The following is a 17,363-nucleotide window of genomic DNA, read 5'->3' as shown; positions in this document are numbered from 1 at the left end:
AATGGGTGCCCAAAAAAAGGAATTGTGGGAAATGCAAAAATGTATCTATCCTAGTACATCAAAATACTGTGATACAGATCTGCTGAGTCCATCACCAAGCAAATTCTGCTTGTGTCAGCTATAGCTGTGGACTAGACTTACAGTATGCCAAAATGTATATATATTTCCCCTTGGGAAACACACACTCTCAAAATCCCCTCACTTCAACAATCAATCCACCCTACATTCATTCATCTAAGATGATCAGTGATAATAAAGGAATACCCAAAATATATACAAATGCTAATTTAATAAATAGATATACCAAAAACAATAATGGTCACAGTTATCTAAGAAAATAGAACAATAAAATAATACAATAATAAAATAATACCCCACTGGGCTACCTGATGAATGAATGTAGGGTGGCTTGATTGTTGAAGTGAGGGGATTTTGAGAGTGTTTCCAAACGGGACATATATATACACCTTTTTGACATTACTGTGGTTAGAAGCCCTGTTCCCTTAAGTTTCAGGGGGCACTCTCTCTCTTTACAGTATGCCAAGCCTTTTAAGCAGATTTCAGAGTAAACACAAATCAGGCCATTGAGGGTTTATTTATTTATTTAGTTAATACACTGAAACCAGTTCCATAGACAGATGCACTAACTGGATTTTGTAGGGCCAGGGAACAATAATCAAAAGAGAAGGGCGTCTCCTCCTGTCCAAAATCTGGGTTGAAGATAGACTCAATAGAGCGGTTTTTTTTATAATTCATACATTATTGTGGCATTACAAGCATGATACACTTTCATAATCCCAAATAGGACCGTTCATTTGCTGTTGAACCAGTTTATTCCTCGTTTAATGAACCTGATCCCTAGTTTGCAAACCTGCACGTCATTCTACTTTCGTTCCAAACCCTTATGAGTCCAGTTTACTTCTGTTTCATAAAGAGAGTAAACAGAGGAACATTTAAAATAATTGTTCAAAATAAAGAAATGTAATCTTTCAATGGTGAATTGCTATGTATTTGTTGCAATCACACAAGCCATTTTTTTCACAGCGTGATGTGGTTTCAAGGTGCTATGGTGCTCTTGTGCAGCACACATTCATGATCCTGATGAAGGCTCATTAATAGCTGTTAGAACCGTTTCATTCTTGTTTTATGATCCCTCAGTGGCTTTCAGCTTCGGGGTCGAGCCAGTAAAGAGTCAATAATATTGGACCATGCTGGATTAATGTGTCGTATAGACTGCAAAAAGAGAAAAAACTAACAAAATTGTTAAAACGTTGATACGTGAACAAGCAATGCTGACTTGTTTTGCCTTCATGACAACGTTGTGCACTGTTGTTTCAGCTCTAAACAGGAGTGAGTGGCCGCAAAGTGCTATGGCGCTGTTGTGTTGCAGCGGCCACCAGCGCGTTGTGCTGCAGCGCTATATGTTGGCGTAGGGTTCCAAGGCGACACAGTGGTTTGGACTACTAAGGTGCCCTAGGTAATACAAGATATGATGTTGACATTGTGATGCTGAGTTTCTTGCTGCTTCTGTGGTGCTCCACTTTATTGTGACAACAAGATTGTACAGAGTGCTTTGGTGTCAAGGACGTGCAGTTTCAGATGGTATCGAAATGCAGAAGTGTTTTGGCACAACAAAGGAGAAGTGCGCTTCTGTGCAATGTTTTGATGAATTATGTTATCAAGGAAATACAATAGGACACACTGACAAGGAAATGCATTGTGTTACTGGGTAGATATAGGCTACTATCAATTAAAGTTGTGTTATTATATGTTGCCAATGTGGTGCCGCCTGCTGCTACAGTGCTATCAGGCCACATTGCTGAAGTGTTCTAGTGGCATGGTAGAGCAGAACACACTGCTGTCAGGGGTCATGGCTCCTTTGTCATGTAGTTCTTCGAGCAGTATATTATGATGGCAAGGGATGTGTGTGGCACACTGGAGTGGTGTTTGAAGGTCAGCGTGGTGCAGTATGCAAAAGAACCACAACAACGAAGAGTGTAAACTTGACAGCTTGGTACTGTGTGCCAATGTCCTAAGTTGCTATGTAGACTTAGGGCCTGATTACAACTTTGGAGGAGGTGTTAATCCATCCCAAATGTGACGGATATACCACCAGCCGTATTACGAGTTCCATAGGATATAATGGACTCGTAATACGGCTGGTGGTATATCCGTCACTTTACTGTCACTTTCGGACAGATTAACACCTCCTCCAAAGTTGTAATCAGGCCCTTAGACTTCAAAGGCACAGTAGCTTGGTGGAGCAGTGTTGTATTCAATAAAGCGAGGTTGTATGCTAAACATCCAAGACGGTGCTGACTGGATTTGTGTTACAGAAGTCTGAGGGTTGTGTATCATAACTGTGCCGTGGTGCAGCAGTGTATAGTTATGTAGTGCCACAGTATATAGTTTGTTCGTAAATGGGAATCTGTAGGTGTTGTTACTCCTGCTCAGTAGGTCTTTATTTCTTGTGGAATCACCTCCATCAAAAGCTGCAGCTTCAGTGTCAGGAAATCTAGAAGCAAAGATATAAAATTGGTTTTCCATTGCAAAGTGGCTGCAACAGGAAAGCAACCAACGGATGACATGGAAAATACAGGAACTCCACTTCCCCACATTAATACTAAGAATAAGACTACTTTAATTCCATCACTAACAAAACAACGATCCTAACCTCGACTCTACCTTGTCAATTGTGAACTCTTTCTGCAGAAGTTAACCCACTTTGTTTGACTAATTCTGAATTCAGCTGTGGTCCCCTCAAGGAGGAGCCTTGATGTAATATAAAAAATAACAGAAATTAACTTCAGCAACACTATTGTATCTCAAGAACATTTTGGGGAACTGGAACAACACTTTTAATTAAATGTTTGTCAGACTTTGCCCATATATGTTAACATTAATGGCATTCCTAAAGATCAGGGATATATCATATTACTATGCAATTAAAAAAAACTCTTACTAGACATATATTTCTATTTTACACATCCGAGGTCCTAATATCCATCCACTCTATACTACTACTATAACTAGCATACTAGCAATCACCCCATTCCAATTTAAATGACTACCGTAGTATTGATCATGATTGTAAGGAAATTAATGTTTTTAGCAAATTCCTAGTCTTTTACCTGTACATTTGGCATTTTGACCTCAGGAGTGTCTGGTGCCTACTAATTAGACCCATCCACAAGTCTTCTCTTTAAAGGTGCACACTTTTTATTATGCGAATTGACATCAGCACAGTCTTGTAAGTCAGCTGCCTATTCACATTTCATGTACAGATGTATAAATCACAGATATGGGAATGGATGGAGACAAACAGATTGGACTAAACATTTCTTAAAAGTATATTGTGTTGCTTCAATTACATATACATGCCGCAGATGTATATTCACTACCACCTAAAAGGTAACGTGACATATGATTTTTAGCTTTTGACTGTGAAATGCAATCAGAACAAACCTGACAGCTTGCAGGTAACCTGTTCTGTAAAGACGATTAGTGAAGTAAGTTTCCAGTTACCGTGTAAACTAACAATAATGAGAACCTACATATATATTATACTGACACCGTTACATACAGCTTCTGATAATAGCTCTTCTCTCCAGATGCTTTACAACGGCTCTACAGCAAGCATTGCACGGGTTGAGAGGGGCTGCTCTGGGCCTGACAGGAGCCCATCTTGAGTCCATAGCTTTGGTAGCCCTACTCTCTTTTCATATGACGGGTCTAAAGGAGTTATAGGCCAAGAGTAGACAAGCAGATTGTTTTCCTTTGTAGTTCAGGGTTTTACTTGGGAGGGCTGCAGGGTGAGTTGAGAGGCAGAGGAGAGCTCTGTATGTCTGAGACAAGGTATCAGCATTTTGGTTTGCTGATGCATGGACCCTGAGAAGGACTTTATGACACAAGAGCAGCAAGTGCACCACTGTGTGGAGATATGGGAGTGTGACATCTATTAGGATTCTTTTATGGACCAATACCAATGGTAAACGGTTGTACTATATAAAACAACATGCTTGGCCCACTGCAACGAGAGAACCTTCTTGTAACTGAAGAACCACAGATGATGTTGTTGCTTTTTTGCACATAATAATCTCTTACTCATTTCCAGATTACTGAAGACAGTTGTCTCCAGCAATTGTCTTGAGCTTCTGTGTCTACTACTATTCCCCAAATATATGGAACTGGCTCCATGCCTGTGGGACAGATGTACTCATCCTCTGAGAAGAGCATGTCTGCAGATGAACCTGTCCCAATGAGCCTTGGTACTATGGAGCTGCAAACAGCCTACTTGCTAGAAGGTTCTCTTGTCCGTGAGAGAAACGTGATCTAAGGAGCTTAAGTTCTGAGGTGCTCAGAAGACCAGCACAGAGAAGATCACTGACAGTGTGAAAGGGCAAAAGCTTGTTCCAGTCACTAGCACTGAGTATATCTGTTTTTCCCGTTTTCCTTATTAATGGGTGAACCTGCAAGATTCACTTGGCTGATCCCAATTTTTCCATTGAGTGTGTTGAGCTGTACTCAAACTTTTGACCAGCTATACTTCAGTGTGTATTTGTAATTTTACAACATCCCTTTCACTTAGTTCTTACCCATGTACTCCAATTGTCTGATTGTCTTTTACACAGTTCTATGTTTAACTGACCCGGTCTGGAACCTGAAGTTCTATCTTATGTATAGTGTTGTTGCAAGTAGTTGTACACCTATCACAACCACGTTTACTGAATAAAACCTTACTTTTTGAGCTGATTTACCAAGGGAGAGCCAAGGGTCTGTGCCAGAAATCCAGTTAACATCTTGCCTAGATGGTGTGAGCCTTGAGGGAGCTCAGTCACAGCCCAAGACTGTGAGCATTCGCCCTCTTATTTCAATGTACCAATTACCTATAATATTGTACAATCTATGATTAACTCTTTTGATTCTCAATCCATAAGCCAATTATTTTTTCCCTAAAGTTATCCTATAAGCATTACACCAAACCTAATTTATATCTCACCTTTCTCTGCAATAAAAACTACAATTTTACTCTATATATTGCTTTATCTGTTTGCCCCAAACATGATGCTAAACAATTAGTCTTGTTTACCACTCACAATTTCTCCTCTAGTATTTATTTCCAAGCCGTGACTTGCACTGCATTTAACATTGCTTTCAGCATAATATATTCTTAATTTAGTTGTTTTATTGTATAAAAGAGAAGAAACAAAATCATTATTCATTGTTTCCTCTCAAATGCAGTCTTCTCTTTCTTGTAACATTACTTAGGGCATTGAGGTATGTCTGTACCTGCAAACAGGCTCCCTGTTGCTAAATTCTTCCCATCTCTTTCTCTATTTCTTCCTATGTGTGGTCACATAAGCAATGACTGTGATATCCACTTCTGCCCTCTTTTATGATGTTAGTGTTAGGTACTGTGACAAGGAAGAAATAGTTACCCTAAAAGGAAGCATGTCAAACTGACATTGACATCTTTAAACAGCAATTCAGAAACTCCTTGGTTGACTATAGTGAATGTTGACATGTAGGCAACGAAAAATGGTGTTCCCTAGGTAGAAAATAAACCATTCCTTTATACAGGACTGAGCCATCAGAATAGCTAGCATGGACCAACCAAATATCCAGGAAGGCACAGAGCATCACAACATTTGTATGAATGACCCAGATTAAATGTGCCTTTTTCATGGTGAAGGCTGTGTTCAACATAAACCAGAAAATATTCTTGTGGCCCAAGTAATGGAGCACATGTAAGTAGATGACCTGGAGGCCATGGGATGTCAGAACATTCCTGTCGGCACTGGGGTAACGATTATTTCAATAGAATCCCTTTTCAAAACACAGGTTCATGAATGACCTGCAGGTTCTCTTTAAATCAACAAGGTGCAGAAATCCCTGTGATGTTGGTCACTAGGAAAAGACTTGAATAGAATTAATTAACTCATTCCTTCTTGGAAACCTAGTAGTGGCTTTTTTGTTCCATATCTTCAGTCCTCTTTGAAGGGCCTGTCACTTCAAGGTCCTCAATCTAGATATAGCATCAGCTCTGCACAATGTCCTTCAGCTATGTGTTTGCAATTGATCTTCCCAGGACATCAGCAATACATGAGATGTAACCTCTGGCTGGTTAGTCCTCCACTGGTTAAATCTTTTGGCGTACTTGAAAATGGTGTTGTGGCTCGGCTAGTGAGGCTGGATGAGCTTTGATGGAAGTGAGGAAGTGTTCCCTTTGACTTCAATGCAGAGGAAGATAAGTTGAGAGGTTAGTCTGTGGTTCGCTGTGAATCAAAAACTAGAATTATTTTCTGGCATTAAAAAGCCTGATTACTACGTCTGTGCAATGTCTCCCGAATATCATCATTTCATCATTGAGAGCAGATTTTTCTGTGCTGCATCCACGTGGCAGTTGCATACCCACAGTTCTTGTGTTAGCCACCATTTACTCTCCATCAAAGCGGATCATCAAAGGACAGTCAAAAGAGTATCTTTATGTGTTGCTCTAATTATCAACACATCAGAACTAAAGATATATGAAAAATGTTGCTGAAAAGTGAAATTGGTGGAATATTCCTTTTTTCAGCCCATCTGAACAGAGAATTTGGATTTTAATATTTGCCAAAATATGCCCATAGGGAAGTTTAAGAAGGGTGGATTTTGCACAGAAAGCAGCTTGTGTTTGTGCTGCTAGTCCCTTGTTGAACCACACAACTAGTGGGTCCCCACATCAATTCTAGTGGTAAAAGACTTAGCACAGGGAAATATTATGGTTGGTTCGAAGGGTGGCCAATCAGATTATTATTGTTTTAGTGTTTTGCCCAGCATTTCAACAAATCAGAATAGGGTGCTGTGTTAGGACAAATACTATTGGCTTCTACCAATTAAAAAAGCTATGGGATGAAATTTGTTTATCTTGGGTGCTGATTGGTATTCTCCCAGTGTTCAGTAGATTGCTGTGATATATTGCTTTCTGTTAATATTGTTTTGGTCCATGGTTATCATAAATAGATCTCCCAAAAAGGCACATTTTCACCCAATAATCACTAACACTTACTATGGAAAAAAATCTCATTCCATGGCCGAACGTTTTTCAGCCTTGACCTATGTAAATGTCATTAATGGCCAACAAGAATCAGGAAACTAACAGCACCTGGAGTCTTCTGCTGCCATACTGCATTTAACGGATTTGTTGAGAAGTGTATTATGGCACAGAGGTTTTTTCTGGGATCCTTCATACAATACCAGAAATGGTTAAACTTGAAATGCCTGCTGGCCATGTTCTTTATCAGCTATCCCAACTCTTAAGGAAGAGGGATAATTTTGTCAATATCCCAATGTGCTCTGTAGCATCTCAATGTTTGTCATGTATTCTCATCCAAGGCCAATTTCATTCACTTAGGAATCATGTGACATTTGTCCCTAGAAGAACTATCACCTCTCTCCCAAAAGCAGTGTGCCTCTGACATCATCACAAATGCATCAGGCTGTGCCACATCATTTCACATCCCTCCGTGCCTGCATGTCACTCTGTGGGCCCTACTACAATGCTAGATTTGCACTTCATCTTTCTTGCTGAGTAAGATCAGGAAGGAAGGCGACACCTCTTCAGGGCATAATAAAGGGAGGGACCGGAAAGTGAAGAATGGAAAAATGGGTGCCATCTGTATGTACAACATTCCTCATTACGGTAAGGATTGTGAATAGAAAAAGACTAAAGGTACATGTGTCTAATAAAACAATTTTTCGACATTTTCAATTCACTTTTTTGTTACCTGGTTTGGAAAATTGAGACTGTACTCATTCTAGATTACTTCTTTAGGACTGCGATGAACAACATAGTTAAAAGAATGAAAGGGGTGTGCCCCCACTTACTGAACACTGACATGCATTTCCCCGGTACTCTGGGTTTGTATATTGTCAGGTAGTACACTGGTAGACCACTCAAGGTAATGGCGCACCCAATGCCGGTGTTAACAGGGTCTGAGTACAGGGACATTCCTACAATGAAAAGGCATATCACAGAGAAGACCAGTGGGATGAAGAGGGGGACCTACAGAACAGAATAAAAAAAAGAAGTTAAAAGATAGCCACCCAGGTTATTTATTTCTAGTCTGTGCTGACATTTTAGATTAATCAAAGAAACCTCATAACTTCCTTATAGCACTTTATTTTTATTACAAACCGGTATAGTTTCTTGTAAGGAAATGCCTATTTTTGCAGGTTTTTGCATGTTCACCACCACATTTTTGGACTGATGCCTCTGTTTTTTCAGCTCTCAGACTGCACTGAGGCCAGCTAACCAGACTTCAGTGTTAGTGTTTTAACCCCTTACAAAGTCTATGTCTAATTGGCTATACCCAATTGGCAAGTACTGAGTATATGGTACCCAGGGTACCAAGGTCATGTAAGACAGAGTGTCCACCCATGGCTGCAGCACTGACTGTGCCACCCTGTGTGTGACAAAGTACAAAAAGTCTCCCAGCCTACTACTGCAGACTGCAGCAGTGGTGTTTACATTGTCAGTTCAACCTTGCCATTCAAACGAATGACAAAGCCCCCACCTCTCTTAACAATATATGTATGTCTCTCCTTTTATTGTGCAAAAGTTAGTAGCCCCATTGGCTAGCACAAGGTTACATGCAGGCATCCCAGCCTGGCTAACGTCTGAACAGGTCTACCTAACTGGGTGCTGTAAGGTATCAAATTAATTGTGGCAATAATCTCGACCTAATGCCCAAGTTGAATTTAATATCACAATTAAAGTGATGTAACTTTTAGAAAGTTGCCACTCTGTGCTCCAGCTGGTCCAGTGACCTTACATGGCCATTGGCCAGCAGACAGATTTCTGCTCACCTGGGGAGTAGTGTGCATGACTCCCAGGCCTAGGCATAATAGTGTTACCTCCTCTTTAAGCTTCAAAGGGGAAGCTGCCTTTTGGTGCGCAAATGGCAAGAACACTTCAGAAGATCTGGTAGGCAGGTTGGAGACAGGGCCAGAGTTGGAAGACCATTGTCTTAACTGGTTTGCCTGTGGGTGTGTAGCCCCCAGTTAGCCACACCGCTAGGGTGGGCTACCAAGTTCTAAACTGTAGAGGAAATGTTCAGACGTCTTGAGGGGGGCTAGAATAGAGCACCTTGGGATTGTCAAATGCCTCACAGTGCCAGAAGTTTGTCATCAAAAGGAGGAGACCTTGAAGCCCATTAGCTAATGAACTAATGGTCTCCTCAGGACCATGGAATACATATGGCATCCCTCACACCCTGAACCTCAGATCACAATGGAATTGGAACAAAACAGGAGAAGGAATGCCCTGTGGTCCCTTGAACAGCACTAAGACAGGCCACACCATCTGCAGGACTGCACCTGCTGCACTTTGGGCTAGCAACATCTGGATTCTGCCTGTGACTCCTAGCATGGAGAAAGGTCATGCCACTAGCCTCACACCAAAGCATGGACTCCAAGGACCATTTAGCTGATCACCTGGAACCAGGTCCAGGGACAAAACAGCTGAATTGGGTAGCCACATCAGGAAACTCACCGCTGACTGCCACTGGCTCCCCCAAGAGCCCAATTTCGTTCCAACCGCTATGTCCAGAGCTTAGTAGCTCAGAAGTAGGTGTCCTACTGTCTCAAAGAGGACTTTGTGGGTCCCCGACCTCTGTGGGCTAGGTGCTCCACATCACTCGTGAACCGAGGAATCACCAGCGAGACACCTATGTCGATTGCACAGTAGCCGGAGCATTCTTGAGCATCATTTCATCCAGTATCCCCAGCATGAGGACTACTCTATTGATCTATGGCAGTCGTGTTGTAAAGTTTGGAACTGGACTGGAAAACGCTCTAGAAGCCAGGTAAGTGACTAAATCCACCCCATTGTCCCTCCAGACCTTCATCCTGTCAAATGTGGTCACCCATGCTTTACCCTCCTTTTGCCTTGCTGTATAATGTCACAGCTACCCAGGGTTGAGCTAAAGGTTGTATAAAGGCACCTGGCTGAACCAAAGACAGCTTTTGTGAGTTTGTTCCACAGTAAGGCTGCACAGTCATACCATATAATACACCCAAAATCTCACATTTATTATTCATACATGAATACATACATTGGCATACACATGCATAATTAACTCATACCGCACCAACATTCTCATAATATTGCATCAAAGCCACATAGCTGTCAAATAATCCTCCAAACTCAACATGATCCAAGCAATGGACAACAGTACATTCCAGCAAAATGAAACAAATGGCAAAGTACAGAAGCAAATACATTGCGCTTGTCGAAAATCAATGTAAGACTAGCTAGCTGCTTTTCAATAGACTTCATCACTAAACTATACAATTGGTAAAAATGTTCTATACAAATACACGTAACAAAATATTTACAATCAATAAAAAATGACACTAGAGGTTACGAAAGTATAAGTGTAGCACAAATCAGGTTGATAATTAATATTGAAATACTTAAGGAACAATGACTGTTTAGCAGTGTTCAAAGTGACATTTGTTTTATATACTGTTAACTGTTTGCTTGCAAGTATGATTGTGTGTTAGCCGTCTGTTGTGCAGAATGTTCTAGTGCCAGCAAAAGATGAAGCCTCCTGTGATCCTGGTGTTGAAGTAAACAAGAACACTTGTCAGCTAGGTGATACAGAGATAAGGGGTAGAGCCAAGAGCTGTAAGCATTTCAATGACCCCAAAAATGGCATCAAACATGAATCTCCTAAAATAGCTCCTAATTAAGAGTATTACTTGGCACTTTATCCTTGGCCTAGTGAAGTTCCCGGTTTCCAAGGTCATGAACTGTGTTTGGTAAGCCAAACTCCCTTCCTCAGTTTGAATGTTTCAGGTTGAGAGGTGGACCCTGCCTGCACAAATGCCCAGATGAGGCATAAGGATTCCATATTTTGGCTGTACTGAGGTAAAAGGGCCAACGTGTTCTTGATGTGATAGATGGTTCTCAGGTAGGGCTGAGAGAAAATGAAGGATGATTGAATTTCGTGGAAATGTGTTTGTGAGTGGTCATTCTATTAAATGAAATGGCAGGAAAATATTGATTATTTAAAGAGATAACATAATCATTTACAGATACTTAGTTCAGTCACAGAAATGTTTTCCCCAGAGTGCTAAGGAATAAGTTTAAAAATTATGAACTGAAGGATCCACAAAGGTATCTACGGTTTGGTAGGCAGTAGTTCATTTACAGAGCATTCCATGGCAGACCATTTTCAAGAAAGTAAAGGCTATTTTGAATACATCTACGTCTTTTTCAAAGAGATATTTTAATTTTAAAATGAAAGCTAGGCTTGTCAAAGACTTAGGGTCTCATTAGGTTTTTGGTGGTCGGACCAGCCGACCACCAAAGCCATAGGGAGGGGCCCGCCTAGCCCTATTACAAGGTTTCCACTGGGCTGACTGGCAGAAAACCTCCAGATCAGGAGGTTTCTGCCAGCCAGCCAAGTGGAACCCGTGGGGCGGCATTGGCCTTGGGTTCTCAGGGTGCCCCCAGCATCCTCAGAATATGCACTGTCTGCCATAGCAGTGACCATTTCTAGTGTGCTGGGTGGGGGGCCCTGCACTGGCTTTCCACTAGCCTTTTCATGTCAGGGTCACCACCACAAAAAGGCTGGTGGAAAGTTAAGTCGTGATCTGCACAAAAGGCTTCAAGCCTTTTATTTCTCTTAAACATGATGTAACTTTTTTCTTATTGGCCATATATGTATTTTTTTATTTGACCATGGTCGCCTGGAATGGTTGCCTGATCTTGGTGGATCTTGGTGGACAGATAGCAATAGTGGGCAGATTGCTTGCCAAATAGTTATATTTGTTGCTTAGACCTGTTTCATGCCAGATGACAGACCCACGGGGCTGAAGGTGCTGGGGCATTGGTCAACAGAGGCTGAAAAGGGAACACTGGACTATTAACTGCTGGTGAATCTTATGTGCTCACTTCCTAGGTTAAGGTCACATCCGGGTCGAGGGAGGCAGAAGCCTATTTAGTCCTCATAGGAGCTGACTCCTGTGTCTGGCAACATGTTTTGTGGTTGAATGGCTTTTTAATTCTCTCTTTGGTCATTCCCTATTTGGCTTCCCACCACTGTTTGCTGTTTTTTCCTTTACTGTTCCCTCAGTTTCCTCAGTGCTATCCTCTCCTTGTATTGTTGGTTGTGTCATCTCTTGTCACATTTCTCATAGAGTTTTACCTGTGTTTGTTCTACAATGTTCAGGGGTCTAGACCAGAGCAGCTCATCAGTGCATCATCCGTTGCTGAAATCAGTAAGCCTTGTTCTAGTTGCTATCCATTTTTTACAGACTAGCTGGTATATTATACTTCCAGTATGGCCTCTGCCTTCAAACTGGTTAGATCTTCTTTCTATTGTAACATCCAGACAGAGCTATTGAATGAGGATAATCCTAGATGATTTTCCCTTATCCCAAATTAAGGTCATTGCATATGTTCAAGAGTCTGGGCCTTAGTACGAGGCTGGCGGCTTGCGGTGGCCGTCAGACCACCACAAATGTAGCAGTCTGACAGCCACATTACAACCCTGGCGGACAGACCTGCCAGGGGATCACAGTCTCCATCGTGAACGTGGTTCCCAATGGTCCAACGGCTGTCTGAGTTGTACTCATCCAGGGCAGGGCTGAGTTCAATAGCCCCCTGGCTGATGATAACTCTGATCTCTACCAGCTTTCTCATGGCAGGGTCCACACCTTGAGGAGGCTGGTGGAAAGCCAGTGCTAGGGGTCCCCTGCATAGCACTGTCAGAATGCACACTGTCTGCTTTGCTTTGCAGACAGTGCACATTCTGAGGGTGCTGTGTGCTACAGTATTGACCTTGACTCTCTCAAGGAGCACTGAACCACATACTACAATGTTCCCACCAGTCAGCCTGGTGGGAACATTGCACTACGCTCAGGGGGTACCCCCGTGAATTTGGCATTCCCAGGGTGGAACCACCAAACTCATAATAAGGCCATATGTCTCTGTTGTCTTGCTTTTTTAGCAACCTTACCTCACATGATGTAGGCTGAAACTGCAGCATAGAACATGATTTCACTTAGGAAAAAAGGTTTTGCTGTTGTTCTTTTTTATGACATCCCTTTGATTTTCTCTGACACAACATGCATCCAATTAATGAATTAATCTGTATCTTAAAGATCTATACATATATATGAATAGACCAGAAAGTATTCTTCATTGCTGTCTACAGAAATAGTGACATGGTTATAGTTCAGCTAAGAAACTTAGTAGCAAGAGATGTGACATATTGAGGGTGGTTGTTATGACAGGCCATTCTCTTGTGCCACATATCAAACTTTATGAATCATAGAGTATCAGATTTCTTCAGATGCAATAGTTTTCTTATATTCCTCTGGGACTAGAACACTTGTTCAAAAACCGATATAAATTACTTTTGGTGGTGACTTAAAGGTGAAATTAGAACCACATTTAAATATATAAGGTAGCTCATCTTTTGAGTGGTCCTAATTAACCTAAAACAGTTGATCTTTGAGGTCATCAGAATATAACAATTACTTTGGTGAATGATATTAAATTACCTTTTTCTTATGTTGTATTCCATTCTTATTTTGTGACTGGTGTATTTTCTCAACTTCTACACTGCAGCATTTCAATAGCCATATGCAGCTTTCTTGAATGTACGTAAACCCAAGTTGTTTTCTGTCTCTCATTGTTGCCTTAGTCACCCCCAACTCACTGGGCTCCTAACTGGTCTTAGGGTGACCAACCTGAGTATAAACACTGTAATGGAAACATCTAAATTTAGGTAATTTATTCTAAGGAAGTTCTCTCTAACATTAAAGATAACTGTGGTGTGTGTCATTTATAAATTGTGATCAATGAGGTAAAAAGCACATAATAAAAATTAGTGTGTTGCCATGCCAAGCTCATTTTAATATTTGGAGTAGAAATTGAAGGTTTATTTTTTGTTCACATGATTTACGATGCACGAGGCGTATTTGAGAGAATATTAAGATTTGCATAACTCCTCATTTATGACTGTTTTGCCTTAATAGGAAATATTGAAATTGCCACCCAGGGGTGTTTGGACATAATATCAAAGTTTGGATATTGTGATACTAAAATATTGCCACAAGAATATTGTGATGAAAAGAATATCACAGGTAATAATATACCTTTTAGTGTTGTTTTTGATATTGTTGTTATAATTATTGTTAAGATATTGATGCAAATATTATAATTTTCAAAGTTCTTGCAATGTTTGTTCTAGTGTAACATTTTTGTTTTGTATTGTTTTTTGGTAGCTTGTTATTTGTGGATAGAGTATTATAATTAGATGTGTGATTCTTGTTAATAAGGTTAAATTTGTTAATGGAAATTTAGATTTGTATCTGAAAATCTTAGTAATCGGATGTAGGTTTGTGGGGAAAGGGTGGAGTGTTGTTTAACATATTTACATTGAAATTATTTTTTTTAAATAATGAAGCAATATTCAAGTATATATTGTACATACTTTTTAATTGTATGCTTAGCTAGTTTAATAATTTATTTAGATGATATATTACATTCTAATTTTGTGCATATACTTACTATTGCTACTGTCTGTTTATATATTATCTATTTATATTTATATTGTAATGTTTGAATTAGTATTTATAGAATATTCTATTATGCATTAGACGTATTTATTGTTGGTTATTAATTGTATATGTTAATAAATTAGTTGAAAATGAATTTTCAAATTAAATGTTTAAATACATTTTAAGTATTCTAATATTCATTGATTTTATTTTTGGATTGCATGAGAAATTAATATTAACATATGTACTTTTGCAAAATTACATTTTGTTTAAGTTCTATTTTTATTGCTTAATGTTTGCTAAGTGTAATATATTCAGAAATTGCATGTAATGTTTACTGTTACTTTTTTATTATTTAAATGCGTATTATTTATTTTGGGGTGGCATCGTAAATATGATGATTATGATAAATATAACTTTATATAGGTTTATAATAGGGAATTTCTAGTACATTCCCCTAAATGGTTTCGTTTGGCGTGGGAAAAGTAATTTTGACTGCGTTAGTGTCCAATAAGTTTCCGAAGATGGTTTAAACTGGGGTGGGACTACTAACTCTCACCGTTCAGTGCCTAACACCTCTCCCAAAATAGTTTACTTTGGAATTGTAATAGTAATTGAAATCCCTATAGTGTCCAACACATTCCCCAAAGTGGCTTACATTGGAGTAGAATAGTAAATCTGACCCCTTCAGTGACCTACACCTTCCCCAAAATCGTATAGATTACAGTGAGAATAGTAATATCCCCCCTTCTTTCAACATCTTCTACAACATGCTTTACATTGGAATGGAATAGTATGTATTATGTTTGTAATGTACAGTATTCCAATAAAGATTTTGGGTATAGCGGGTGTGCTGTACTTTAAAAAAGTTGCACATAGTTTAATGGATAATGTAGTGTAGAGAAGGATTGGGTAAATAGATAGGTGTTATTGAGTTATTGTATGTTTTGTCGTTTTGGCTGGTTTGTACCGTTTATGTGATTTGATATTTTAATAATATTTCTTTAGTTTAACATAAGTTTCATTTGTACATTGTAAATTATTAACACAAACAACATTTATTTTTTACATTAAATTTATATCATACATTAGGAAAAAACATTATTTTGTTGTTGAACACAACTTACATATTTAACTGTTGATGTTAATACATTTGTTTCAATTTCCATTTCATTTAGTTAAATTACCTATGTTTTTTAAACCATGAACATCATTGTTAGGTGATTTTAGTTCCGGTGGGTCGGGGTCCCTGCTGCTGGTCTATGGATAAGGTAAAGTACTTTTAAGTTATTATTTGGGATTTGGGTGTAGAAGGTATGAAGGTAGGGTTAGTTAGTGTAGAACAGTGTTTTAATTTGTTGTTGTAATATAGGTTTGTGTTAGGTTGTGCTTTGTAGTTAAGTGAGTATAATGCTATGTGTATTTAACCCCCAATTCCATCTTGACCACTGACTCCATTGTGTGCTTAGCATAGTTTCAAATGCTGTCACATTGGTGGCGCAGGTATTTTTCCGCACATAGCTTGTTAACGTGTTTTCGCTTTTCACACCTGGGAAGGGAACATAATGTGGGGGACGAAAGCTTGATAAGACTATACATAGCTTAGAATGTTTTTGGTAGAGAAGGGCAAAGCTCGGTCTTGGAAATACACCTTGGGATCTGGCCAATCTCTAGTGTGTTTTTTCAACACTGACCTAGTAGGGCCAGTGCTTGAATTTCACAATTTACTCAACAGGAGGGGGGGTTCTAGGACCGAGAGAGAAGGAACTTATCTCTGAGGGTGGACGCATTGCTCAGGGTAATCCTATTGGGGTTATTCTCTTCTGTCTCAGCTGTCACAGGTTCTACAGCTTGTCAGACAAAGGATGATGTTGGATGTGAGCCCCATTGTGATGCATTTTTAATTCTTAACATCTAGCTTTGCTGTGTGCATGCATAAATACGTAGTCACTGAAAAAATAGATTCATTGTTGTTGTATTGCATTTTCTTTGCTTATTATTATTCCACTGCTGTGATTATTTTAAAAGTTGCACGTGTGTTGCTGCATTCACATTAAGTGCTCTCATTATTCTCTTTATATATATGAAACCTGGGAACTTCCTTAATAAATTCATTACTCAGAACAAGAGTGCTGCATTCCTTGCACTCTTTAGCTCCAGTCTGAAGCAAAGCAGAACAGTGAGATAGACCTTAGTGCAGTATATGTAGTGTAGGTACTTCAGATATTTATTTTTATTATGTGACTGTAGTTTGTAAATTTGTTTTATATTGTTTGTTATGTTCTTGGTGTGTATGTTGAGTGATGGTCAGTGTGTTGTGTTTTATACAGGTTTTTTAGTCCGAGTGTAAGCCTTTCCTTTTTATTATTTGCACTATTTTAAAGGACAACACTTTGGTTATATTTTAATCAAGTTTACTTTTTAATTTTCTTTTATTTGTTGGTTTTCCAGTAGCAGTTTTTGCTTTAATTTCTTTAGATGTGTATGATTTTCTAAGAGTCTGAAATTATTCTGTGGATTTACTTTTTGGTTATTTCATTTTTGCATTCTTCTGGGTTACCTTATCTCTATTTTTGTGGATTTACTTTTTGTAGCATGGTGAAGTATCATGGACAGTAGGTACAGAAACATAAGTTGAATTTTTTTTTTTAATTTTAGGTGGGAAATGTTTGCTTGGGTTGATGTTTTGCATCGCTCTGTCATTTAATATATATGTATTTTATGTATTGTGCATATTATATTTGCTGTTTTTTGCTAATGACAGATGACTTGTGGCGATCCCCAGCCGCCTTCAGTGCCCTGGAAGC

The 17,363-nt window shown here is 39.3% G+C and overlaps 1 protein-coding gene across 3 annotated transcripts in view; it reads right to left on the bottom strand.

Moving 5' to 3' along the window:
• Positions 1–584: 584 nt before the first annotated feature.
• The window catches only part of LOC138287452 (cystine/glutamate transporter-like), a 171,454-nt gene continuing 154,675 nt past the window's right edge, over positions 585–17,363 (bottom strand). The window contains exons 11-13 of one of the 3 annotated variants that reach the window (XR_011202219.1): positions 7,867–8,044; positions 2,250–2,515; positions 585–2,067 (exon numbers count right to left, since the gene is read on the bottom strand). Coding sequence is in view for 1 of the 3 variants with exons in the window: in XM_069227881.1 (XP_069083982.1) it covers positions 2,451–2,515; positions 7,867–8,044 (243 nt within the window). In the remaining 2 variants the exon portion in view is untranslated. Of the gene's footprint in view, positions 2,516–7,866; positions 8,045–17,363 lie in introns of all 3 variants that reach the window. The other 2 variants (XR_011202220.1, XM_069227881.1) reach the window with 2 other exon arrangements.

This window comes from Pleurodeles waltl, chromosome 4_1, assembly GCF_031143425.1.
Source record: "Pleurodeles waltl isolate 20211129_DDA chromosome 4_1, aPleWal1.hap1.20221129, whole genome shotgun sequence".
Lineage (NCBI taxonomy): Eukaryota > Metazoa > Chordata > Amphibia > Caudata > Salamandridae > Pleurodeles > Pleurodeles waltl.
The sequence above is the reverse complement of the archived record's forward strand: the minus strand, read 5'-3'. Positions and strand labels throughout refer to the sequence as shown.